Source organism: Leuciscus leuciscus (genome assembly GCF_965113295.1).
Source record: "Leuciscus leuciscus genome assembly, chromosome: 5".
Taxonomy (NCBI): Eukaryota; Metazoa; Chordata; class Actinopteri; order Cypriniformes; family Leuciscidae; genus Leuciscus; species Leuciscus leuciscus.
The window spans coordinates 28,103,486-28,129,415 of NC_138729.1; the positions used below are offsets into that span (position 1 = coordinate 28,103,486).

The 25,930-nt window shown below is 43.2% G+C and overlaps 1 protein-coding gene and 2 long non-coding RNA genes across 4 annotated transcripts; 2 read left to right on the forward strand and 1 right to left on the reverse strand.

Moving 5' to 3' along the window:
- Positions 1-3,563: 3,563 nt before the first annotated feature.
- Positions 3,564-9,691, reverse strand: LOC309498452. Its single transcript, XR_014205946.1, has 4 exons — positions 8,187-9,691; positions 5,696-6,080; positions 5,145-5,275; positions 3,564-4,373 (listed from the first exon to the last, which is right to left on the reverse strand). It is a non-coding gene; the product is annotated as an uncharacterized lncRNA (long non-coding RNA).
- A 1,136-nt stretch (positions 9,692-10,827) lies between these two features.
- On the forward strand, positions 10,828-25,730 carry LOC309498456. 2 transcript variants are annotated; one of them, XR_014205950.1, is made up of 6 exons: positions 10,828-10,977; positions 11,926-12,037; positions 12,138-12,183; positions 13,223-13,296; positions 14,156-14,248; positions 25,078-25,730. It is a non-coding gene; the product is annotated as an uncharacterized lncRNA (long non-coding RNA). The 2 variants fall into 2 exon arrangements; XR_014205951.1 differs by lacking the exon at positions 25,078-25,730 and having other exon boundaries at positions 14,156-14,677.
- On the forward strand, positions 22,631-23,385 carry LOC309500128 (uncharacterized protein; the record flags this gene model as incomplete). The annotated part of the gene is made up of 3 exons (XM_082171693.1): positions 22,631-23,029; positions 23,078-23,325; positions 23,379-23,385. 3 exons carry the CDS (start codon positions 22,631-22,633, stop codon positions 23,383-23,385), a joined length of 654 nt encoding a protein of 217 aa, XP_082027819.1.
- Positions 25,731-25,930: the final 200 nt, after the last annotated feature.

The following is a 25,930-nucleotide window of genomic DNA, read 5'->3' on the forward strand; positions in this document are numbered from 1 at the left end:
ATGCGTCTGTGTGCCAAAGTTAGGCCTCTGAGGACACCGTGTGGTTACTATGGAGTAAAACATCAACAACATAGCTACTGTTTTCAATAGTATCCTAAAGTCTCAGTGCTATAGGCCTATGTGACAGTCTCAGTGGTGTAATACTCAGTGTTGGGATTTACGCATTACAAGTAACGCGAGTTAAAATACAATTTTTGAAAACTACTTTTTAAGTAACTAGCAAAGTAACGCATTTTAAATGTACAACAAATGATCTGCGTTACTTTTTCAAATTAGCAACGCAAGTTACTTTGTTTTCCCATTTATTAACTGACTCCTCTCCTGTCCCCATGACGAAAGAAATCGTGCATGCATTTAATCATCTCACTTGCAACAACAACCAAAAAATCCTCAAAAAGAGCAAAAACAGTGAAACGGACACTTTAATATGCAAGAATATTGGAATATTATGCAAACATGCAATAATTACATATGTTAAAGGTGCATTAAGCAACTTTTTCATGTTAAAAATACCCGTTTTCTAACCCATACATGCTTAAACAATTGCCTGATGGGCTGAATGAGCCCTTCTCTGATCACTGAGATTGTCTCTATAATCCTGTAAAGTAAAATAAATAAGAGGGATTCGGGCCGGAATTTTAGACTGGGCGTGACGTCATGCGCGTTCACGGCACGCTCACCTGGCTGTCTGGCAGGTTTGTGTATTCGCCGCCATTCTCCGTAGAAGATGGATTCTAAGAGACCGGCTTGTAGTTCATTTCAAACACCAACGCAAACTCCACGTAAGATAAAAAAAAAGAAAACTTTTGTCCGTGAGCGTGCACCAGGCTGCAGTTTCGCTTGCCGCCAGAGGGGGCATAGTTCTGCAAAAACTCAGAGACTTGCGCAATGCACCTTTAAATAATACAATTATATGTAATGTTTTTAAACTCACTTTATTAATCAGTGTATTTGCTGGTGACCTTTGATGATCCAATACTAATAAGCAAAAATTATTTTAGATAAACATCACATTTGTGTTTCTTTCTCTTTTGCTGATGTAAGAGTGTTGAACTTTCGTCTCCTGTCCTATTCTGCAAAACATAATGGCAGCACAGTTGAAAGGTTTGTTTGATTTGCATTTGCCTTTCCTTCAGCCTGAGGCATATTCATTTCCCTTTTGGTGAGAAAGGGCCTTTACATTTGCTACATTTGCCAAAATAGTTTTTCTTTCTTTCTTTGTTGTTATTATTATTAAACAAACAAACAAGCAAGCCCATCTACATTTACACATTTATTCATTTAGCTGATGCTTTTATCCAAAGCGACTTACAATTACTATATATGTCAGAGGTCGCACACCTCTGGAGCAACTAGGGGTTAAATGTCTTGCTCAGGGACACATTGGTGTCTCACAGTGGATTCTAACCCGGGTCTCTCACACCAAAGGCATGTGTCTTGTACATTGCGCCACCAGCACCCCCACCAGAAATGTCTTTAATGTGACTACAAGAGATTGCAGGAGACAGGTATAATAACTGTTAAATATGTGGAAATGTGAAAATAACAGTTTGTTTGTTTGGTCTTCAAATTTGATTGGCTGAGCAATTTTCTATCAGAAATGTGCCTTTTCATTTGTTGTAGGTTTTCGCTTGTCCTTGTTCACAGACCAGTGCTTGGGAAGCTGTGACTGATCTGTTAAAATTTAAAACAGAATTGATTAATGATTATAATTCCATGTATCTATAATATACATATGCCGTGTAGATATAGGCCTACAAATATGTGTTGTAGTTTAGTTTTGAAATGGTAATTTGATGTAAGTTTAAAAGTTACTTTTACTTTCACATTCTGCCATTTTCAAGCACAGATGGTTTCAGCATTTATGGTACTGAAATAATCTCAGTCTTTAAGATTTCGAACAATATTCAGCACGATAAACAAGGTAAGACAAATTTAATTACATTTGCCGACTATGAATGCAAATAAGTTGGCAACCAGCGAGAATTGCTTTTGCAACATGCCACTTTAAAATTAAGTGTAGCGGTCCTGTCCCAAATGGCATCCCTCTTGCGAGCACCCTTCTGAAACCTAAAATGTCGAATTGGACACCATATGGTCTTGTAGACTTCTCGATCATGCGCATGCGCCGGACATTGTAAGTCCACAAGACCGTAAGTGTAGGTGAGTTTGAATTAATGCAGCACCGCGCAAGCCGATTGGTGCCTTAAAAAATGCAATGCATTCTGGTTAGAAAGTTTGTCCGACTTTGATTGGGCCTGTCCCAAATGGCACCATAAACACTCAGAGTCTTTCTATGAGTCTGCACTTTTGTGACGTAATGCAGCTTTGACTGTTGGGAAAATGTCTTCCAATTCAGTGCGGGCTCGTCAAAAGTGCGCATCAAACATATTGACTGCAAAGGGGGTGCTTGCAAGCACCTAAAATGACAAATGGGACGTCCTACAGTCTCATGGACTTAACGGACACGCGCACGCAGCAGCAATTGTAAGTCCACAAGACCGAAAGTGCATATAAAGTGTGCCATTTGGGACAGGGCCATTGGCACCAAAGCCGCGTCACAGCGCTGCAGTCGCCCCAGACCGGCTGCACAAGCTTTGATGACGACACACCTTATTCCTTATTGGCCAGGCTCTCTGAAGACAACGATTATGTGTGTTTTTTTCTGCCAACTTCATTTCCTCTAATGCTGACAAAATCGTGTTTTTATAACAGTAAAAACTGTTTTCGTGTAATCTTAATGTTACATTGTGTCATGTTTATCAAAATAAAACTGTAGAATATAGACCCATTTATATCGAAAAATATAGACCCCACTGTATTCATAATTGAATATTGTTTAAATTTATTCTTGTACACACAGACACTGCATTAAGCAGTACATTCAAGTATTGAATGAAAATTGTTTCTGTTGTTACATGAAAACGTCTGAGTCTGTGTATTTGACAAACATTGCATCTAATCCACTTCATCTTTCATAAAATACGAGTGTCACTACGCGGGAGGCAGAAAGCGTCCAACTTCACATCTCCGTTTTCAACTCCTCCCTGCCTGCTACTGGAAGATCTTGCCCGTTGGTGGAAGCCTAGTATAGTTCAACTCGAACATACCTTATATATTAAGTGTGCCATTTGGGACAGTGTCAGTTCTGGCAGGTCGTGTCAGTCAAGCTTGCATCAGCTGAAGCTCAGCTGATCCATGAAATGCAACGCCTATCCCAGCACCTATATAAGGCACCATTCAGTATTATCAGCAGCTTTGGATATCGAGAATTCTCAAAAGGAATCCATACGATTGGGGATTTAGTTGCTTAGGTTGTTCTGGTTATTATTGGCAACATGCCTGTTGCTTAAGTTTTTCTGCTTGTTATTGGCAACATGCTTGTTGCCTCAAGCTCATTCAGTTATTGCTTTGAGCAACAAGCATTTTGCTAATACTTGAATAAGCTTTAAGTATACAATACACTGTAAAAAAAAATCCCTGATATTCCAGCAGCTGGGGTGCCGGGAAAAAAACAGAAAATGACAGAAAATAACCAACACATAAAATTAAAGTAATTATCCTTTATTTAAATCCCCGTAAAAAACTGTAATATTCCAGCAGCTGGGGTGCCGGAAAAAAACAAAACAGAAAATGACAGAAAATAACCAACACATAAAATTACAGTAATTTTCCTTTATTTAAATCCCCGTAAAAATTGGTAATATTCCAGCAGCTGGGGTGCCGGAAAAAAAACTGAAAATGACAGAAAATAACCAACATTACAGTAAATTAAAATTACAGTAATTTTCCTTTATTTAAAATACTGGTTTTTTGCTGTAATTTTACATAAAATTTTCTTTTTAATGTTTAATTAAGGATCTTAAATATTGTGGAAATTTATGTAAAAACCATGAAATTACCAATAGGATTGAACACTGCTACAATTCAAGTAATCAGCCTCAAGTGCAAAACTTATATCACAACTGCAACAATATACAGATATAAAAAAAAAAGAATACATTCAACAATATACCAATATAACAATTAGTATAACTCGTTCTAGTTCATAACTACAACAATACACCAATATAAAATTTGTCAACAGATAAATTTGTCATCAACAGAATAAAAAAAATAAATAATAATAATAATAATTAAACCATGAAAAAAAAGTTTTCAAACAAGTGGTTTCAAAGTCTGTGACACTGCCAAAAATTTCTGCAAGTTAATGGAGGGAGATTTGACACTCTTCCAAAAGTTTTTACTCCATCCATTCATAGTCTGCAATTTTATTGATCAGTGAAAGAACCTTTGGACTGACTTCCAGTTGCTTTCTTGATGTGCTCTTTTCTACTTTTGATCCCTTCTCTGGGTTTATCTTGAAAAGGCATCTGTCGAATAAAAGAGAAAAGAAAAAAGAAACCTCAGTAACAAATCATGGACTGTATAATATGCTCTTAATATATTAGCAATAAAAGTAGCAGGATAGTGGGAATTTGCACAGGGGATGCTTGTAGTGGACACTGGCAACAAAGATGTGCATGTGAGAGGGTGTTGTGTGTGAGAGAGACTGTATGTTGTGAGTGTATGTGTATGTTGTGAGTGTATGTGAGTGTGTGTTTGAGAGAGTGAGTGTGAGGATGTGTGTGTGTGAGAGAGAGAGAGAGAGAGAGAGAGAGAGAGAGAGAGAGAGTGTGTATGTGAGGATGCGTGTGAGAGAGTGAGTGTGAGGATGCGTGTGAGAGTGTATGTGAGGATGTATGTGAAAGAGTGAGTGTGAGGATGCGTGTGAGAGAGAGAGAGAGAGAGTGTATGTGAGGATGTGTGAGAGAGTGAGTGTGAGGATGCGTGTGAGAGTGAGTGTGAAGATGTGTTTGAGAGTGTATGTGAGGATGTGTGAGAGAGTGAGTGTGAGGATGCGAGAGAGTGTATGTGAGGATGCGTGTGGTGTGAGGATGCGTGTGAGAGAGTGAGTGTGAGGATGCGTGTGAGGATGTGTGTGAGTGTATGTGAGGATGTGTTTGAGAGAGTGTATGTGAGGATGTGTGTGAGAGTGTATGTGAGGATGCTTGTGAGAGTATGTGAGCATGTGTGTGAGAGAGTGTATGTGAGGATGCGTGTGAGAGAGTGAGTGTGAGGATGTGTGTGTTGACATCATTCACATTCTTGTGAAGACATTCTTGTGACATTTCAAAACTATAATCCCAGCTGTTGTCAGGCAGTTGATGAGGTGTGAAACCCACACTTGAACTAGATGTTGACACTAAGTTTGAACTTGCTGAGCTGTAGGCACCTAAAGATATGCAGAAGTACACAAAAAACATAGGCTGTTATGAAATGATGCTACATGCACTGCAAAGCCATCTATTTTTCCACACACTGTAAAATCTGGGGTGTGGGTTAGTTAATGTTTCAATCCATCAAAGAAACAGATGATACACTAGGAGATGCCAGAGCTGGAAGAGCCTTACATCCTGTTTTATAATATATTATGGTCTTGCAATAAATTATGGCTTGTACAACAGTGTGTGAACATTATTTTATCATTGAAAAACACCTAACAAGCAAATTCAGGTGTGATGAATGAAATGTTCACCCTACGATTCTTTACGTGAAAAATGTGACAAAATTCTTCAAACTTTCCTGAAATACTAGAAGTTGATCTAAAATAGAGCTAAATGTTCCATTAAAGGCATTCAGTACATGTACTCACCAGAAAGAGACATTTCATCAGGACTGTCACAGGCTGTATTTGAGGACAGTCGGTTGCTGGACTTAATAACTTAATAACACTTTGACCTTAATAAAGGACATAATCATAGACTCATGTTGTGTAATATATTTTGCAAGAGTAATACAAATGCAGTAAAATCATACATAGAATGGATTTCATAATATGTTTATTTTCTTTAAGGGTTAGTTTAATACAAAAATGAAAATTCTGTCATTAATTACCCACACTCAAGTTGATTTTGTTTCTCAGTCGGAACGGATCTTTTTAATGAAATCTGAGGGTTTTTGGTCCCTCCGTTGACAGCCTTTGCAACTACCACTTTCAAGGTCCAGAAAGGTAGTAAAGACATCATTAGAGTGTAGGGCTGAGCGAAATATGGGTAGAACTGATTATTTGTTCAAAATAGCAGCGCAAGCTTCTAGCCTTACAAAGTAATCCATGTGACTCCAGTGAATTAACCTCAATTTATTTCCCCCCCCAAAAAATATAATGCTGCTTTGTTTTCCCCCCAAAAATAAATTTACCACTTTATTTACGAAATAGTTCTCTCTAAAAAGAGGGAGAGAGATGGTGTTGCATGTATTGTTGCTTCATAAAATTGAGGTTAAACCACTGGAACCTCATGGATTATTTAAATGATGTCTTTACTACCTTTCTGAACCTTGAAAGTGGTAGTTGCGTAGGCTGTCAATGAAGGGACAGAAAGCTCTCAGATTTCATTAAAAAGATCTTCATTTGTGTTCTGATGAAAAGAACTAAAGTCTTAAGGGTTTGAAACATGAGGTTGAGTAATAATGACAGAATAACATTTTTTGGGTGATCTAACCCTTTAATATGAGTTGCATTATATACAAATTCAAACACATACTTGTGGATTTGAAGCATGGCAGCAGTCTCCTTGCTTCCACTGGCTTGAGGATGGGAAGATGGTCACTCTCCTGGACATACAGTGGGTACGGAAAGTATTCAGACCCCCTTAAATGTTTCACTCTTTGTTATATTGCAGCCATTTGCTAAAATCATTTAAGTTCATTTTTTTCCTCATTATTGTACACACAGCACCCCATATTGACAGAAAAACACAGAATTGTTGACATTTTTGCACATTTATTAAAAAAGAAAAACTGAAATATCACATGGTCCTAAGTATTCAGACCCTTTGCTCAGTATTTAGTAGAAGCACCCTTTTGATCTAATACAGCCATGAGTCTTTTTGGGAAAGATGCAACAAGTTTTTCACACCTGGATTTGGGATCCTCTGCCATTCCTCCTTGCAGATCCTCTCTAGTTCTGTCAGGTTGGATGGTAAACGTTGGTGGACAGCCATTTTCAGGTCTCTCCAGAGATGCTCAATTGGGTTTAAGTCAGGGCTCTGGCTGGGCCATTCAAGAACAGTCACGGAGTTGTTGTGAAGCCACTCCTTCGTTATTTTAGCTGTGTGCTTAGGGTCATTGTCTTGTTGGAAGGTGAACCTTCGGCCCAGTCTGAGGTCCAGAGCACTCTGGAGAAGGTTTTCGTCCAGGATATCCCTGTAATTGGCCGCATTCATCTTTCCCTCGATTGCAACCAGTCGTCCTGTCCCTGCAGCTGAAAAACACCCCCACAGCATGATGCTGCCACCATGCTTCACTGTTGAGACTGTATTGGACAGGTGATGAGCAGTGCCTGGTTTTCTCCACACATACCGCTTAGAATTAAGACCAAAAAGTTCTATCTTGGTCTCATCAGACCAGAGAATCTTATTTATCACCATCTTGGAGTCCTTCAGGTGTGCTTTCATGTGTCTTGCACTGAGGAGAGGTTTCCGTAGGGCCACTCTGCCATAAAGCCCCGACTGGTGGATGGCTGCAGTGATGGTTGACTTACTACAACTTTCTCCCATCTCCCAACTGCATCTCTGGAGCTCAGCCACAGTGATCTTTGGGTTCTTCTTTACCTCTCTCACCAAGGCTCTTCTCCCCCGATAGCTCAGTTTGGCCAAAAGAAATGCAGCAGAAATTTGTTTGTAACCTTGGCCAGATCTGTGCCTTGCCACAATTCTGTCTCTGAGCTCTTCAGGCAGTTCCTTTGACCTCATGATTCTCATTTGCTCTGACATGCACTGTGAGCTGTAAGGTCTTATATAGACAGGTGTGTGGCTTTCGTAATCAAGTCCAATCAGTATAATCAAACACAGCTGGACTCAAATGAAGGTGTAGAACCATCTCAAGGATGATCAGAAGAAATGGACAGCACCTGAGTTAAATATATGAGTGTCACAGCAAAGGGTCTGAATACTTAGGACCATGTGATATTTCAGTTTTTCTTTTTTAATAAATGTGCAAAAATGTCAACAATTCTGTGTATTTCTGTCAATATGGGGTGCTGTGTGTACAATAATGAGGAAAAAAATGAACTTAAATGATTTTAGCAAATGGCTGCAATATAACAAAGAGTGAAAAATTTAAGGGGGTCTGAATACTTTCCGTACCCACTGTACTTCATGTCCTCGCGCTCCTGGACTCCTAACTCCCCCCGCGCCTCAAGCAAAGGCTCAAGCTGGCTCATTTTTGGAAGAGCTGATTTAATAAAAGAGGCAAGAGCACTCCCTCCATGACACTAGAGAGACAAAACAGACAACTAGTCCAAATGCGTTTCCCAAACGCATCGTAAGCCTATGTTAATTCTTTATAATGAATTTTTAACTTTGTCTCAATAGCTCATTGTATATAACAGTCTTGATTTGTTCAAAAATGTAAAATGGAGTAATATTTCTCTAGAAGATTTGTGTATAGCAGGGGTGCCCTGTCCTGTTCCTGAAAATCTACCTACCTGTAGAGTTCAGCTCCAACCCTGCTCAAACGCAACTGAAGCAGCTAATTAAAGGGTCAGTTCACCAAAAAATTTAACTTCTGTCATTAATTATTCACTCTGGCGTCATTCCAAACCTTCAAGATTTTTTTGGGGGGAGAAATAAACCAATTTACATACAAAATAGATAAACAAACAAATTACATAAATAACAGCAATGAAGTCTCAAATCATATTTACAACCATGAAAGGCAAAGAAGAGAAAATAAATACCTGAACTAAAAAAAATAAAAAAAATAAAAAATAAAAAACATTTATAGCAAAGTAAGTTATTGCAAGGGGTATATAGCTCATTGGAGAAACTGGCTACTGTAGTAGCTTTTTAATTTGAAATTAAAGAGAAGTAACAAAAGCTTTAAGTTCATTATGAGGAAAGGACGGGGTTTTTCATTTATGAAAGAAGTGTTGAAACTGATTTTATTTTACTGGTAACAGCCCTATAGTAGTGCCTTATTAACTTAATTGATCAGTTAAAATTAAGAACTTATAGGCTACATGATGATGCATATAGCCTACTATTTAATAAGGTTTAAAAAAATGCCCCATGAAAATCTATTTATAGTGGAAATATCACCTCTTTATGGAAAAGTTTGTTCCTGTTGCTGTCAACATTGTTTTTGGAAGATACATTAAAAATGCAGCTAGCTTCTGTGTACGGAACTACAATGCATGGCATAAAATCTGGTTAATAGTGGATAATTTGACGCACTTCTGTGTCAAACTGTCTGTTATCAGCGGATTCTGTTCATGTGTGCCCAGACATTTTAGAAATCCCGACCTGCTGATTTTTTACGGCCATGTCCGGAATAAAGAGTAGCCCTATGTATGGTAAACCTATATAAATTAGGGTGATATTGTGACGTCATGCACTTTCCCAGAGAAACAGACAGGAGAGGAGGATCCGGTTTATGCACCAAAACGGCTGAGTTTTATTTCCTGAACGTTTACAACCTAAACACGGGTATCAGGAGGTGTCCTAACTGTTCCCCAAAACAGAGATGTGTCCTTAACAGCCAGCTTACAAATACAACTAAATAAATAGCACGTGTACATTTTTTCATATTCTTTCTTTTAAAACGCCATATTTTCCTGTAATTGCAATGTTACCACACTATTGGCTGTCTCTTCGAGTTGTTTTGAGCATAATTGGTTATTCAGACTGTCATCCAGGAATCTGGCCAATGACAACTATGCGCGCCAGTAAAAGGCGCGCATAGTTGTCATTGATTAGATTAGATTAGATTCAACTTTATTGTCATTACACAAGTACAGGTACAAGGCAACGAAATGCAGTTTAGGTCTAACCAGAAGTGCAATAGCAGCAAGTGCAGGATATACAGTGGTTCCATAAGTGCAGAACATGGATATGTACTGAATAAATATAGAGTTGAATACTATTATAAACAAAAATTTACAGATAGATTTGTCCTATGAATATAATATACAGATAACTATTACTGTGAACAGAATTTACAGCTAGATATGTACTGAATATAATATACAGATGTATATACAGATGGCTAATATACAGATGGCTATTACTATAAACAGTATTTTTACAGATAGATATGTACTGAATATATATACAGATGGGTGTTACTATAAACAGAATGTGAGCATAATATACAGATGGCTATTACTATAAACAGAATTTTACAGATAGATATGTACTATGAATATATATATACAGATGGGTGTTACTATAAACAGAATGTGAGCATAATATACAGATGGCTATTACTATAAACAGAATTTTACAAATAGATATATGTATAAGTTAGGCTAAAATGAGCAGTATAACAATGGATTTAAAGTAGTGCAAATAAAGTTTGGACAGAAGCTATCCGAGTGAAAGTGCAGTGGAAGTAATTGCATATTACAGTTAAAGTACGGTATTGCAAATGTATATGTAAACAGTCGGTACTGTAAATAAACAGTCGGCAGTGCAAATTGAGCATATTCCAGTCAAGGTAGTAGTGCAAGATGCATATGTAAACAGTTGTTTCTGTAATAACAGTCAGCAGTGCAAATGAACATTATAGTATTGCAAATAACAAAATGGAGGCAGGTGTGAGGAGGGAGAGGAGAGTCAATCAGTATATGAGGGGAGTGGGATTGGCCAGATTCCTGGATGACAGTCTGAATAACCAATTATGCTGACACAAACGTGCTATATCAAGTTTGAATATTCGTCTGTTGGAGTGAGTGTGTGTGTGTGTGCTGCTGCTCGGGATCTTGGGATCTTGAGTAGGCCTACTAGCCTCCTTCGGTTCTGTGGCTTTTACATTGTTTAAAACATGGATTATTTTGCATCGTACTGTTACATTTTTATTTTGAGCGAGTTGCGGGATGTAAATTGACAACGAATTTTAACAACGTACGTGTAATGGACATATTGCAATCTGCGGAAGGTAAATAACTTTATTTTATAAAAAACAAAAAATTCTGCTACATCAAAATATAGTGTGTTAAAGGAACACTCCACCGTTTTTTGAAATAGGGCTTATTCACCTTCTTTCCCACATTTAGATAGGTGGGCAAATGCATTTTTGTCTCAGTGCATGCATTGTTTTAGTTTGACAGGGTCTGCGCTAGCTTAGCTTAGCACAATGAATGGAATCCTTTGTTGCCAGCTAGCATGTCCTGAGTAAAAGTGATATAAAAAAACAAAAAAAAACACCTAATTACTTGTGGCCTGCGTATTCACAACAAGTACAAATAGTGATGCAGATTAACACTAGGCGATTTCCTAGGCAGATATTGACTTATATATTAAGGACTATATTAGGGGGAAGCACAGGCGAAGCACTGCTACTTGGGCGTGATATCTCTGCGCCCAAGTAGCAGTGCTTCACCTGTGCTTCCCCCTAATATAGTCCCAAGTCAATATCTGCATAGGAAATCGTCTAGTGTTAATCTGCATCGCTATTTGTACTTGTTGTGAATACGCAGGCCACAAGAAGTAATAAGGTGGGTTTTAAAAAAAATTTATATCACTTTTACTCAGGACATGCTAGCTGGCAACAAAGGATTCCATTCATTATGCTAAGCTAAGCTAGCGCCGACCCTGTCAAACTAAAACAATGCATGCACTGAGACAAAAATGCATTTGCCCACCTATCTAAATGTAGGAAAGAAGGTGAATAAGCCCTATTTCAAAAAACGGTGGAGTGTTCCTTTAAATTGAGAATCTAATGTTAAATGCGATTAGAGCAATATCGATATTAGTACATAATGTCAATGTATTAGGCTAAGCATGTGTAAATATTGTCAGCTAACTTAGTTTTTGATAAAAAATTTAATAAAACTCAGCATAGGAGCTTTACAATGAGTGAACTGAACATTGTGTCTTTATACAGAGAGGAACTCGAACCACACTATGCAAACTAGGCTTTTGAATATTGTTGATCGCGGGATATGGGCCTACTGATCCGTCAAAATGATGAGTCATCATAATATGTTTTTGAGCTGGTGAGTAAAATTTTGCAAGCTTTTGCAAATGTTTCTTTTAGTAAGTAAATACAAATAGCTAATAATATTGCTGTATGTGTGTGTTTCCCTCATTATCCAGGAATTTTGGGAATAAATATTACCCAGCCACACGATCTTCAGTTGCGGTGAGTATTGTCATAGTAAAATACACGTGAAATATGGCAGAACATGTAAACTCTGCTCAAAGGCACACTGGTTCAAACCCTCCAGACAATATTTTACCTGTCTTCTTGATATGAGTTTACGGGCGTAGCTGACCCAAACATAAATGTCCTTTCAAAATGAAATTATTTTCAAACCTGTGTGACTTACTTCTGTGAAACACAAGAATTTTGGGAATAAAACAACACTGGAACCCATAACATTGGAACCCATTTTATGGGAAAAAACAAAACAGTGAAGGCATTTCTCAAGATATCTTAATTAAGGTTATACAAAAGAAATTCATACAGTTTTGGAACAACATGGAGTAAACAATGAGAGAAATGAAAGCTTTAGCATTAAGTTCTGCCAGGAAGACTTAATTGTTACGTCACTCTACCTTTTCATCTATCCAATCACATTCCAACACTTGTGGTGTAAAAGTTCGGTACTTACTCATGTTTGAGTTCGCAGATGCTGACGCTTCAATTCACCACCATCCTCCCCACCTCCTCCAAATTGAATCCTTCCCTCCATCCTCCTCACCACCACCACCACCAGGATGGTCCCTTCCATACCTCACGGGGGTCGGCTGCGCCCCTGCCTTGATCTTCAGGCAGGATATGCAGAGTCCGGACCCTCAGATTGCGAGCTACGGACGGGGCCTACGCCAAAGAACTTTATTGCTTGCTGGGTTGCTAATAAATGGATAATTGTCACAGTATTTATTCTCCCGAGTCTTTCTGGTAGAACTCTATTTTTTGGATGAGCTGTTCTTTTTAGGACATGTTCAGGTTTTAACCATGGTTTTTATTATAGTAAAAGTGTAGAAACCATGTTTTTATGGTGGATTGATTACAATAATTTATTACCATTTAGTTAGTGTAGCAAAACCATGGTTAATGTTAGTAAGGGTTCTCCAGATTTATATAACACTTAAGGAACACATAAAAAAATGGTCCTATGTCACCCAGATCAATAGTCTGTTAACACACATTAACACACTTTTAAAATTTTCTTAAGATCTAGCATTGGAACAATGTTTACAGAGCAAAACAGGCACCAACAGAGAAACAAGTCCATCACTAGTCTAGTAAGTATCCACTGCATTATATAAAACCGTAGTCAATTTTAAAGGCACAATGCACTACAAAATAAAAATTATCTCTTTTTTTCTCCCTCGTGCCATCCCAGATGTATATCTGACTTTCTTTCCACAGAGATTTTTAGAAAAATTATCCATTATTGTAAGCCAATATAATGCAAGTGCATGTTCCAGAAACTATATACAGCCTACAAACAGCCTGCTGTGTTATTAATAAAGGCCTTCTGAAGTGAAGCGATGCATTTGTGTAAGAAATATATACATTTAAAACTTTAGCGAGTAAAATAACTAGCTTCCGACAGACGGCCGTACGCATCTATTTACAGCGAAAGAGTAAGTGAGAAACTGACCTGACGCACAACGTATTGAAGAACGCGGAAGTGCAGAGGATGGAGAAAAACTAAACACCAGGCATGAATTAGAAGTCTAAAACGAGAATTTTTAAAGAGAAATGTGGGAGGAGCTTGAATTTATTGCCTAGCCCTGTTTGTTTGAACAGCGAGAGCCGTCAAAGCTTACGCTACTCCTACGTCGTACATCGACAAGAGTTTCTCTTTTGGCGTAATTTGACTTGCATATGGCTGTCTGCCGGAAGCTAGTTATTTAAGTCGATAAAGTTATAAATATGGATTTTTTTTTTACACGAACGCATCACTTCGCTTCACCTTTCGCCTTTATTAACCCCCCAGAGCCGTGTGGAGTACTTTTATCATGGATGGATGCATTTTTATGGACTTATCAAAAAAATCCCAAAGGGAGCTACATAATAAGAAATCTTTTAAGTCCACTTTTTTATTGTCGGTTTCCATCAGTAAAATGACAGGGTTTTTTTTTTTTTTTTGAATTGTGAGGCAGCAACACACAATTGCAAGAAAATATCAGAATTGTGAGCTGACTTTTTTACTCCCCTCAGAATTCACCCTTCGAGGGAGTTTGATTGACAGGTATTTATTTTTTACATTTCTTTAAAAAAATTACACAAATTAAACGTTGAGACTTTGTTTCATATCAAAAGTAACCTGCTCTGTCTTGTCTCGGCGTGTTGACCGTTTTTTCTTTGATCCGCAATGTATTTTTCATTGTGTGACAACATGATGTGTGGCGTGAGAGCGCCATGGCTTGTTGGACATAGCAACAGAAACTAAAGGGGGCGGGTCTTTGCAAATTGCATTAACCATGGCTGCCTGTTAATTATCACTGGACTACTTCGCTCTCACATCTCCCAAAAGTAAATTTTTGTTGTTGTTTTCTTGATTCCATTTTAATGGTTTAATTAAATTGCTATAGTCAATTATTTAAAATGTAATGATTTAAGCAAAACTTTCTTCAAAGGTTAAACCAAACTTTTATTTTGACGGATTGCCATGTAGACCTTTGAGTCTCTCTGTGTTTTATGATATGATGATATTTTTTCTCAAATTAAGCTAAAATGCTGCTGAAGTGACTCTCAGAGCGGCTGTATTGATGAAGTGCATTAATGTCCTCATATAGGCTGAAAACATAACGAGCGTCATGCGTGATGCGTGTGTGTGGTAAATGAAACAGCGCGTCTGTGCCATTCATTCACAGAGACACACAGAACATGCACGATTCCTATTTAAATGATCTTTATGCGGTTTAATGTTGACAGACACTGGTCTATATCGCGATTTTATTTAAGTTTACTGATCTACTTTTCATCTAAAGGTGTAACTAAGTAACCACCGGAAGTGCGAGAACACTGCTTGGCGATTTTGAACGTTCCGAAACCAGGAAATGAGATAAGGGCCTATTGGACTTGATAACTTGCAATTGTAACTTTATATCTCACAATTCTGAGAAAAGACCAGAATTGCTTTTTTTTCTCCGATTTTCTAATTTATCCTGTGATTCTGACTTTCAAACAGCCAATTGCGAGTTTATATCTCGCACTTCTGAGAAAAAAAAAGTTTGAATTGTGAGTCGCAATTACCTTTTTTAAAAATTGTATTCCATGGCGGAAACAAGCTTTCATATGCACAGACAGAAGCTCACATTTAACGTGCAGATTGTGCGCCCACAGAAACAATAGGTTACTGTCGTAACCCCGGTTCTCTGAAACATCGAGTGGAGAGATCCACCTATGGGAAGGGCATCCTGTACCTGACCTCTGAAGAAGCATTCAATTGCACCAAGTCTGGCTAACAGACAGAAACGCGCAGCCAATGCCAGGTAAGGCCACACCCCCTTACCTAAGGCATATAGCTGTCAGGCGCGCTCCTCCCCCTCAGTAAGTATATTCGCTTCTCGTGCGGCAAGCGGGGCAAAGCTGGTGGATCTCTCCACTCGATGTTTCAGAGAACCGGGGTTACGACAGTAACCTATTGTTCTCTTTCATCATCTCGTTTCGAGATCCACCTATGGGAGAGACATGGACAGCTCCCCGATTGCCCAATACACTCACAGTGAGGTTCTGAAGGCCAGAGAAGGACGGGTCACCTCAGAGAGGCGGTGCCTGACACGTACCACAAACATGACCCTGCAAGGGTGAGGCCATGCTAAACTGCTGTGGACAAGCAGGGCATGAAACATGCATGAGACACATACATGATAATGGCCCCCGCACCACCAATGCACATAGCTAAACCCAAGAAAGGAATGCGAATGCTTGGTGACAGGAATGAACATGGCCAGCCGGCCCATTCACTCCTCGTTGGTTAACCCAACGGGGCTGTGGGAAAGGGCTAAGAGGACCCTACCCCTAGGACCGAGTGTGCCACCGAGGTTCTGGTGACATCCAACCGGTAGTAACTCTCAAAGGTATGAGGAGAGGCCCAGCTGGCCGCGGAGCAGATGTCCTGCAGTGGCACTCCCCTGAACAAAGCCCAAGAGGCAGCTAAGCCCCTTGTGGAATGAGCTCTGATGCCCCCTGGGGGCTGCACTACCTTTGCTTCATAAGCCATAGTATAGCGTCCACAAGCCAATGTGAGAGGCATTGCTTTGAAATGGGACTCCCCTTGTGCGGGGGAGCCCTTAAAACAAAGAGCTGGTCGCTCTTGCGGAAAGCACTGGTCCTGGTCATATATGCTTGCAGAGCACGGACGGGACACAGAGCATTCAGCCCCTGATCCTCCGGGGAGGCAAAGGGTGGAGGGTGAAAAGCGGATAGCTCCAAAACCTCCGAAGTGAACGCAGGGAAGCATTTCGGCATGAAGGCCGGGTTAGGCTTAAGGAAAACCTTATCTCCACTTAGGGAGAATTTGGCGCACGAGGGGTGAACCGAGAGTGCATGTAGCTCACTGACCCGTATAGCAGATGCCAAGGCCGAGAGCAAAGCTGTCTTGAGGGACAGCAGCTTAAGGGAAATACTCCCCAGAGGCTCAAAAGGATACAGAGACCGCGCTTCCAGCACCATGGAGAGGTCCCACTCTGGAACAGATCTCCTGATGACCGGCAAAGAGCGGCGTGCACCCTTCATAAAACTGCGGGTTAGAGGGTGCTGCCTGACGGTGGAGCCCTCAAAACCCACATGACAGGCTGAAATCGCAGCCAGGTAGACCTTAATGGTGGAAAAGGACCTGCCTCTTTCCATGAGGAATTGCAGGAAACACAAAATATCAGGCACCGAGCACTGATAAGATGTGAGACCACGTCCATCACACCACCCTTCGAACACTTGCCACTTACAGCCATATAGGGATCGCGTGAAAACGGCCCTGGCATTCTGAGTAGTGGCGATTACACGCGGCGGGAGCCCCAGTGCATTTAGGTTCGTCCTCTCACGGGCCAGGCCCAGAGAGCCACCCTGTCCGGGTGGGGGTGGTAAATCTCCCCGTTGGCTTGGGACAGTATGTCCGTGCGAGGGGGGAGGCGCCATGGCTCGGCGTATAACAGAGGGATTATCTCTGCCAGCCATGGGGCTTTGGGCCACCTGGGTGCTATCAGAATGAGAGACAGGCCGTGCTCTCTCACCTTGGCCAGTGTGAAATTATCAGGCACAGGGGAGGAAAAGCATACAGCAGCACTTTGGGCCATGGGTGGGCCAGTGCGTCTGCCCTGGGGGGGCGCGTCCACGTCCTTTAGCGAGAAAAACATAGGACAATGGTGGTTTTCGCGTGAGGCGAAAAGATCTACGGCTGCCTGTCCGAATCTCATCCATAACATATCCACTATCTGCGGGTGAAGACGCCAATCCCCGTAGATTGGGTTTCCCCTCGATAGCAGATCCGCGCTTCTGTTCAGAATGCCCGGAACATGAGTCACGCGTAATGACAGAAAAACCCGTCTGCTCCACACCAAAAGCCTGTAAGCTAAAGTGTGGAGTTTCGACGAGCGCATGCCGCCCTGACGGTTGATATAAGCCACTGCCGTGGTATTATCGCACCGTACTAGAACGGGATGTCCCTGCAGGCGAGGCAGAAAATGATTCAGAGCTTTCCAAATGGTAAAAGCTCTAAATAGTTCATGTGCACTGAATGTAGTCTGCTCAGCCACAGACTGTTCACCGTTCTGCCTTCCTGGGTGGTTCCCCAGCCTGTTAAGGACGCATCTGTCGTCAAAACTTTCCGCATCGTAACCGTCCCGAGGGGGGTTCCCCGTGCGTAAAAGTTATCGCTCTCCCAATGGGCGCAGGGCCGCCGAGCAGGCGCGCCTCACCGTTACCGAGCGGCAGAGATCGCGAATCGGGCTGAAATGTAGTGACAAAACCCATTTCGTGAACGCTTTCATTCTCAGGAGACCCAACAGCACAACTTGGATAGATGAAGCCATGAGACCCTGCAGCCTGAGGCATGTGCGATATTGTACTCTCGCCCCTTCTCTGAACTGAGACAGACAGTCCATCAGCGAGCGAACGCGCTCTTGAGAGAGACGCGCTCGCATGGAGACTGAGTTCAATTCCAAACCCAGGAAAATGACATTCTGACTGGGAGTCAGATTGTTTTTGCTCGCATTCACCTTGAACCCGAGGGATGTGATGTGTGCGAGCACCCGGCCGGTGTCCAGCAACACCTTCTCCTTCGATTTGGCTATGATGAGCCAATCGTCTATGTAAGTCAGAATTCTCAGCCCTGATAGTCTCAGGGGTGCCACGCCCGCCTCCGCACACAGACAGAAAGTTCGGGGACTCAAATTGCGCCCGAACGGAAGAACTGTGAATTCGTAACAAATGCCTTGGTAGGCGAAACTAAGATATTTCCTGTGTGGAGGGTAGATGCTTATGTGAAAGAAAGCATCTTTCAGATCGACTGATGTGAACCAGTCGTTCTGCTTTATGGCACGGGCGAGAGAGCCTTGTGTCACATTCTGAAATTGTATTTCCTCAAATGTTTGTTCAACACTCGAAGGTCCAATATAGGGCGGGGGGCGCCACGCCTTTTGGAACATGAAAATACCAGAAATAAAAACCATGGTTTATCAGATTGGGTGGCACCATCTGAATCGCTCCCTTGTTTAGGAGGGAGGAAATTTCCTCTTTCAGAATGTGTGAGGCGTTTTCTTCTGTGTGAGAAGAGAGAACGCCGTTGAAATGCGGAGGTTTTATTGCAAACTGCAGCCTGTAACCCTGGGTTACGGTACCCAAAACCCACTCGGGCGCTGAAACGGCTTGCCAAGCCGCTTCGTGACTCGCAAGCGCCCCCGCTCGGGCCGGCTGGTTCATTTGTGATGCAAAGGCGCCATCTAGTGGGCACACTAGAGGTGACATGCAGGGTTCGGAGGGATTTCCTCTCTCTGCGGAGAGAGGTCTTCTCTCCAAAACGAATTCATTTGATCATTTTCATTTTGATTAATTTTGTGTTGGGCAAACACTTGGGCCGAAGCCTTTATTGACAGAGTGAGGGGAACATAGTGTGGTGTCCACTGTGCTAAACTTACCCTCACAAGGTGCCCCCTGTAAATGGGGGAAAAAAACACATCTCCTGAACACATGAACTGGGCAGTCTCAAGTGCAGGCAGAAAAATTATATCCGCGGAGAGAGATACTCTCTCTGTAACGGATTTATTTCAGACGTTTGTTTTAAAGTGTTATTTAGTTATGTGTGTGTTTTGTGTTGGGGAACACAGGGGCCGAAGCCTTCCACACACAACGTCCACTAACAACACATGGGCTGGGCAGCCGCAACTAAGCTGTGTGAGCCCAGCTGGTTGATTTGTGAGGCAATGGCGCCCTCTTGTGGACGGACTCAGGGGGACACACATAACGTCCACTAAACACACGGGCTGGGCAGCCACGAGACGGGATTAACCGACCGTCCGCGGGAGACCCTGTGTCTTTTGGACAGGGGTTCTGGGACTGGGAGAGAATCCGGAAGGGTTCGTGGCCCGAGAACCCGGGCTCGATACTCCCAACAGTCGAACAACAGGCAGGCCGCTTGCGTTCGGGGCCGCCTTCCTAGGAAGGCATAAATTGAAAGCCTCAACACGTAATCGTAACACATCAAGCCCCGTGAGGCCGTGTTAACAGTCTAGCGGGACGCTCCAGCCGCGCTTATGAGCTTCGCGAACGCTGGAAAAAACGGTTTTAAGAGTTGTTTCCTCAGACTGTTTTCGGTGGTCCCAGCGCTACCCGTCGTAAATATTCCTATCCTGGTCGGTGGCGCTCAGTGGAGCTGGCCACACAATGTTGAGACGAACGGCCGCTCGCTCACAAACTTCCAGGAGGATGGACTGAGGCAAAGCCGCTTGATCGCTAGCCTAGGGAACGCTAAGAGGACCGCGTCATCCCCGTCGCCGGAACCGGCCGGTTCGTCAACGAGAGTGAGGTTTTCCCACGAAGATGTCCTCTTCAGGGAATGCGGATTGGGCTGATGTCAGCTCAAATATTTTAGAGAGTTGGCGCTCCGGGAGTCCCCCGGTAGCGCGTCATCATCACCGTGTCCCCCATCCGAGTCAGAAAGGCCGAGCACGGCGCGCTGGGTCGTGCAACTAAAAGCCGGCTTAGAAAAAGCTACATGGGCAGCATTTACAATGACCGCAATTCTCCGGGTTCTCCAAAGCTTCTTGAGCGTGTTAAAGGAGAACTCCGGTGAATTTTTAAGTTAATCTTGATCGTTTTACCTTTGTGAGTACTGTCTATAGAAAAAAAAACGAACCGGATCGGTGCTTGCAACACGGAGCTGTTACAGTTAATGCCCAGAGCTCCCATTCAGCTAAAACGGCAGTTTTGGGGGCATCGACCTAAAGAGTGTCTTTGTGCCTCTTAACAGACACAAAATGCAATTAAAATATCTGTCCAACATGAACAGGGCCCTTACATGACAACAAGATGCGTTTAGCAACTTAGCCATTGTTTAAACTCACCTAAATAGTGTTTTAGACGGCTAGCTGTAGTCTCGCGCTGAAGTCCCGTGGGAACTCAGTTGTAGCCGGAAAAAGTGCGCGTGATTTTTTTTTTCCCCAAACCACTTCAGCGGAAATCCCACCCTGCAGCTGATTCTAAGGTTTTCATTGGTCATGTCAATCGTCACTGTAACCTAAACCAATTAAATCAGCTGCAGGGCGGGATTTCCGCTGAAGTGGTTTGGGGGGGGGGGAAATCGCGCACATAGTGCAGGTGGGAGGAGCGTCGTGTTCCGGCTACTACTGAGATCCCACGGGACTTCAGCGCGAGACTACAGCTAGCCGTCTAAATCACTATTTAGGTGAGTTTAAACAATGGCTAAGTTGCTAAACGCATCTTGTTGTCATGTAAGGGCCCTGTTCATGTTGGACAGACATTTTAATTGCATTTTGTGTCTGTTAAGAGGCACAAAGACACTCTTTAGGTCGATGCCCCCAAAACTGCCGTTTTAGCTGAATGGGAGCTCTGGGCATTAACTGTAACAGCTCCGAGTTGCAAGCACCGATCCGGTTCGTTTTTTTTCCTATAAAAAGTACTCACAAAGGTAAAACGATCAAGATTAACTTAAAAATTCACCGGAGTTCTCCTTTAAGCCCAAGCAGACCGTGCAGAACGAGAGGGTCCTTAGGGGCGATGAGAGCACCACGCGCGGCCGGGCAGGCTCGTCGTGATAGGCTGTTCCCCGGAGAAGCGGCGGTTTAGACGGTCACATAGCCATGGGTGGACCAGCGGTGAAGAACTCGGAAAAAATCCGTGGCGGGCAGCCATGTAAGGAGGAGCAGGTGAAGGACAGCGAGAGCTCGGGCGGCTCCGGATGCAAAAAACACAGCGGATAGGCTGAAGAACGACTGTCACTCACGTCTGGCGGAAGCTGATCTGGCGATATGTCTTCCTGAAGACTCGAAAGTGAGCAGCGTAACGTTAATCCAACCGAACTGTGTCAGTGCAGAGATCGCGAGAAGCGAATGTCAACTGAGGGGGAGGAGCGCGCCTGACAGCTATATGCCTTAGGTAAGGGGGTGTGGCCTTACCTGGCATTGGCTGCGCGTTTCTGTCTGTTAGCCAGACTTGGTGCAATTGGATGCTTCTGCAGAGGTCAGGTACAGGATGCCCTTCCCATAGGTGGATCTCAAAACTGTCACGTGTCTGTTCTGTCTTGTGCTGCACATGGGTGTTTGTTGTTTTGTGCCATGTGCTCTCCTGTCTATTGTCTAGCCCCTCCCATCTTGTTATCTGATTATTGGTTAATTTGTCCCACCTGTCTGTCTCGTTACCCTCCTTTGTTGTTCCCCTATTTAGCCTCCTTGTGTTTGTAGTCTTGTGCTGGTTCGTTGTCCGAGTTACCTGTCTTTGATGTTCCTGTCTGTTGATTATCTGAGTTCTGAGTTTTCTGTATTTTTGTCTGTGTTTGTTAATTAAATCTCCTCTGCACTTGAATCCTAGTCTCTCGCTCACTCTCCCGTGACGGAACGAACCAGCCAAAATGTGGATTCAGCGGAGCGAGATTTTTTCTTCAGAGGAGGAGAAGGGAAATTCCATTTCCCTATTTGAATATTTCTCATGATGTGTTCAGAGGACTTTGGAGGAGGAGAGCACCATGTCAGACGGTGATCAGATCGGAGGAGGTGGTCTGGTGGTCCGGAGACGGAGGAGGAGAAGGAAGACCTCCTCTGTGACTATTCCGGTGGTCTCAGTTCCGGTGGTCTCAGTTCCGGTGGTCCCAGTTCCGGTGGTCCCGAGTCCGGTGGTCCCAATTCCGGTGGTCTCAAGACACAGGAGGAGGAGAAGGGTTCCCTCCATAATTGTTCCGGTGGTCCCAGTTCCGGTGGTGCCTGCCGAGCCTGTGTCTTCGGACAAGATGGCCGCCGCCGAGTCTGTTCACGTCACGTCTGCCGGGCCTGTGTCTTCGGACAAGATGGCCGCCGCCGAGTCTGTTTACGTCACGTCTGCCGGGCCTGTGTCTTCGGACAAGATGGCCGCTACAGAGACTGTTCACGTCACGCCTGCCGAGCCTGTGTCCCCTGACAAGATGGCCGCCGCCGAGAGTGTCCACGTCACACCTGTCGAGCCTGTGTCCTCTGTCAAGATGGCCGCCGTCGAGCCTGTGTCTGTTCCTGAGCCGGTGGTGTCTGTTCCTGAGCCTGAGCCGGTGGTGTCTGTTCCTGTTCCTGAGTCGGTGGTGTCTGTTCCTGTTCCTGAGCCGGTGGTGTCTGTTCCTGTTCCTGAGCCGGTGGTGTCTGTTCCTGTTCCTGAGCCGGTGGTGTCTGTTCCTGTTCCTGAGCCGGTGGTGTCTGTTCCTGTTCCTGAGCCGGTGGTGTCTGTTCCTGTTCCTGAGCCGGTGGTGTCTGTTCCTGTTCCTGAGCCTGAGCCAGTGTCTGTTCCTGAGCCGGAGCCAGTGTCTGTTCCTGTGTCTGTTCCTGAGCCGGTGGTGTCTGTTCCTGTTCCTGAGCCGGTGGTGTCTGTTCCTGTTCCTGAGCCTGAGCCAGTGTCTGTTCCTGAGCCGGAGCCAGTGTCTGTTCCTGTGTCTGTTCCTGTGTCTGTTCCTGTGTCTGTTCCTGTGTCTTTGTCTGTGTCTTTGTCTGTGTCTTTGTCTGTGTCTGTGTCTTTGTCTGTGTCTTTGTCTGTGTCTTTGTCTGTTCCTGAACCGGAGCTTGTGGTGCCAGTTCCAGTGCCTGAGCCGGTGGTGCCAGTTCCAGTGCCTGAGCCTGTGGTGCCAGTTCCAGTGCCTGAGCCGGTGGTGCCGGTTCCAGTGCCTGAGCCTGTGGTGCCGGTTCCAGTGCCTGAGCCTGTGGTGCCGGTTCCAGTGCCTGAGCCTGTGGTGCCGGTTCCAGTGCCTGAGCCGGTGGTGCCAGTTGCAGTGCCTGAGCCGGTGGTGCCAGTTCCAGTGCCTGAGCCGGTGGTGCCAGTTCCAGTGCCTGAGCCGGTGGTTCCAGTTCCTGAGCCGTTGGCGTCTGTTCCAGTTCCTGCGCCGTGGCCGCCCGAGGGAAAGTCTCCGCCCTGGCCGCCCGAGGGAGAGTCTCCGCCCTGGCCGCCCGAGGGAGAGTCTCCGCCCTGGCCGCCCGAGGGAAAGTCTCCGCCCTGGCCGCCCGAGGGAAAGTCTCCGCCCTGGCCGCCCGAGGGAAAGTCTCCGCCCTGGCCGCCCGAGGGAAAGTCTCCGCCCTGGCCGCCCGAGGGAAAGTCTCCGCCCTGGCCGCCCGAGGGAAAGTCTCCGCCCTGGCCGCCCGAGGGAAAGTCTCCGCCCTGGCCGCCGGATGGACTGTTCGCTTTGCCCCGGCTGCCCGACGGTCTGTTTGCTTCGCCCCGGCCACCCGATGTACTGCTTGTTTCGCCCCGGCCACCAGATGGACTGTTTGCTTCGCCCTGTTCCCCCGATGTACTGTCTGTGTCACCCTGGCCCCTTTGAGTCTGTTACCCCCTGTTTCTGTTTCCCTTCTTGGACCTGGCCCCCCGTCCCGCCCTGGTCTGTCCCTCCCGTCCCTAGTGGAGCGTCTGGTAGCCGCTCCTTAAGGAGGGGGTAATGTCACGTGTCTGTTCTGTCTTGTGCTGCACATGGGTGTTTGTTGTTTTGTGCCATGTGCTCTCCTGTCTATTGTCTAGCCCCTCCCATCTTGTTATCTGATTATTGGTTAATTTGTCCCACCTGTCTGTCTCGTTACCCTCCTTTGTTGTTCCCCTATTTAGCCTCCTTGTGTTTGTAGTCTTGTGCTGGTTCGTTGTCCGAGTTACCTGTCTTTGATGTTCCTGTCTGTTGATTATCTGAGTTCTGAGTTTTCTGTATTTTTGTCTGTGTTTGTTAATTAAATCTCCTCTGCACTTGAATCCTAGTCTCTCGCTCACTCTCCCGTGACAAAAACGAGATGATGAAAGAGAACCTACTGGAGCACAGAAAGTTAGTGTCCACACTGTCCTGTGATTTCTCAATAAGAAACTGCGTAGAAACAGAAGTTATAGCATATATTTCTTTCTGCTTTTGAAGTAACTAAAACTTACAGCTTAGCTAATAGCAAAGAGACGATACACAGGTATGATTAAATCACACTAGAAATTGTTCTATCGCCATCGCCAATGCATTCAAATGCAGTGCTACTTTATCTGTATCTGATTTAAAACAAGCAGAAATCTGTAAGAAATGTAACAATCCATAGACAATATAACTGATGAAAATGAGCTGTTACGTCAGAGCAAAAGCATCGTGGGCAGTGCTGTGACATGCTGCAGCTGTGCTCAAGGCGACCTGAGTTTGAGGTTCACACTTCTCAAGCCAAGTTTGTTCACATAATTTAGCCTCTAGTTGTGTTATTAACATATAACACAACATATTTATACTTTCAATAAATTAATCTTTACATAATTTCTGATTAATAATTAGGCTGGCTAATTTTGAAAGTTTTCAAAGTCAATATTGCTTGTGATCTTAATATGTAATATGTATTTGTATTATTTCTGTTTACACTGTTGCATGATCTTCTTTTATAGGCTATGAGGAAAAACTCTACCATGCACACAGAGAATAGAGCTAAATTCTGCTAACTGGGAGAGCAGCTGAAAAACTAGAAGAGACGAACAGTAGAACACCTATTAATGCAGATGACTGTATTATTTTTCTGCAAGAACCAAGACAAGCAAAGACTGATGATGAGCGCTCTGAGCAAACAGCAGTCAAGACGTGTGATTACACATTGGACTTTACTGAGTTCTTCATGTAATGTTGGGCATCTACTGTACGCAGAACTTCTAATAATTTATGTGGATGCCATTAATAAACCTGTTAGAATTTTGTTTTATTTTTTAGATGAATAAAATTGTATGTTTTAACAATGTTATAGCTAAGCATTTTTATGTTTAAGAGAACATTTTGGGAACAAAAATAAAACTTCCCACTGAAAACTTTATAAGAATGTTAAGTAGTATTTTTAAGAGTATTTTTTAGAGAATGTTATCCTAACTTTTAGAAGAACATTCTAAGAATAAAAATAAAACTTCCTGCTAAAAACTTTATAAGAATGTTAAGGGATAATGTTCTAAAAATGTTATGATTAAACCTTAAGAGAAGGTCATCACAAAACATTTTTAGAGTGTTCTTAGATCATTTTATCCTACCTTTTAGGAGAACATTCTGGGAACTAAAATAAAACTACCCACTGAAAATGTTATAAGAGCATTAGGAAATAATGTTTTAACAATGTTATCATTAAACATTTTTAGAATGTTTTAGAGAATGTTATCCTACCTTTTACGAGAACATTCTGGGAACTTAAATAAAACTACCCGCTAAAAATGTTATAAGAACATTAGGGAATAATGTTTTAACAATGTTATCATTAAACAT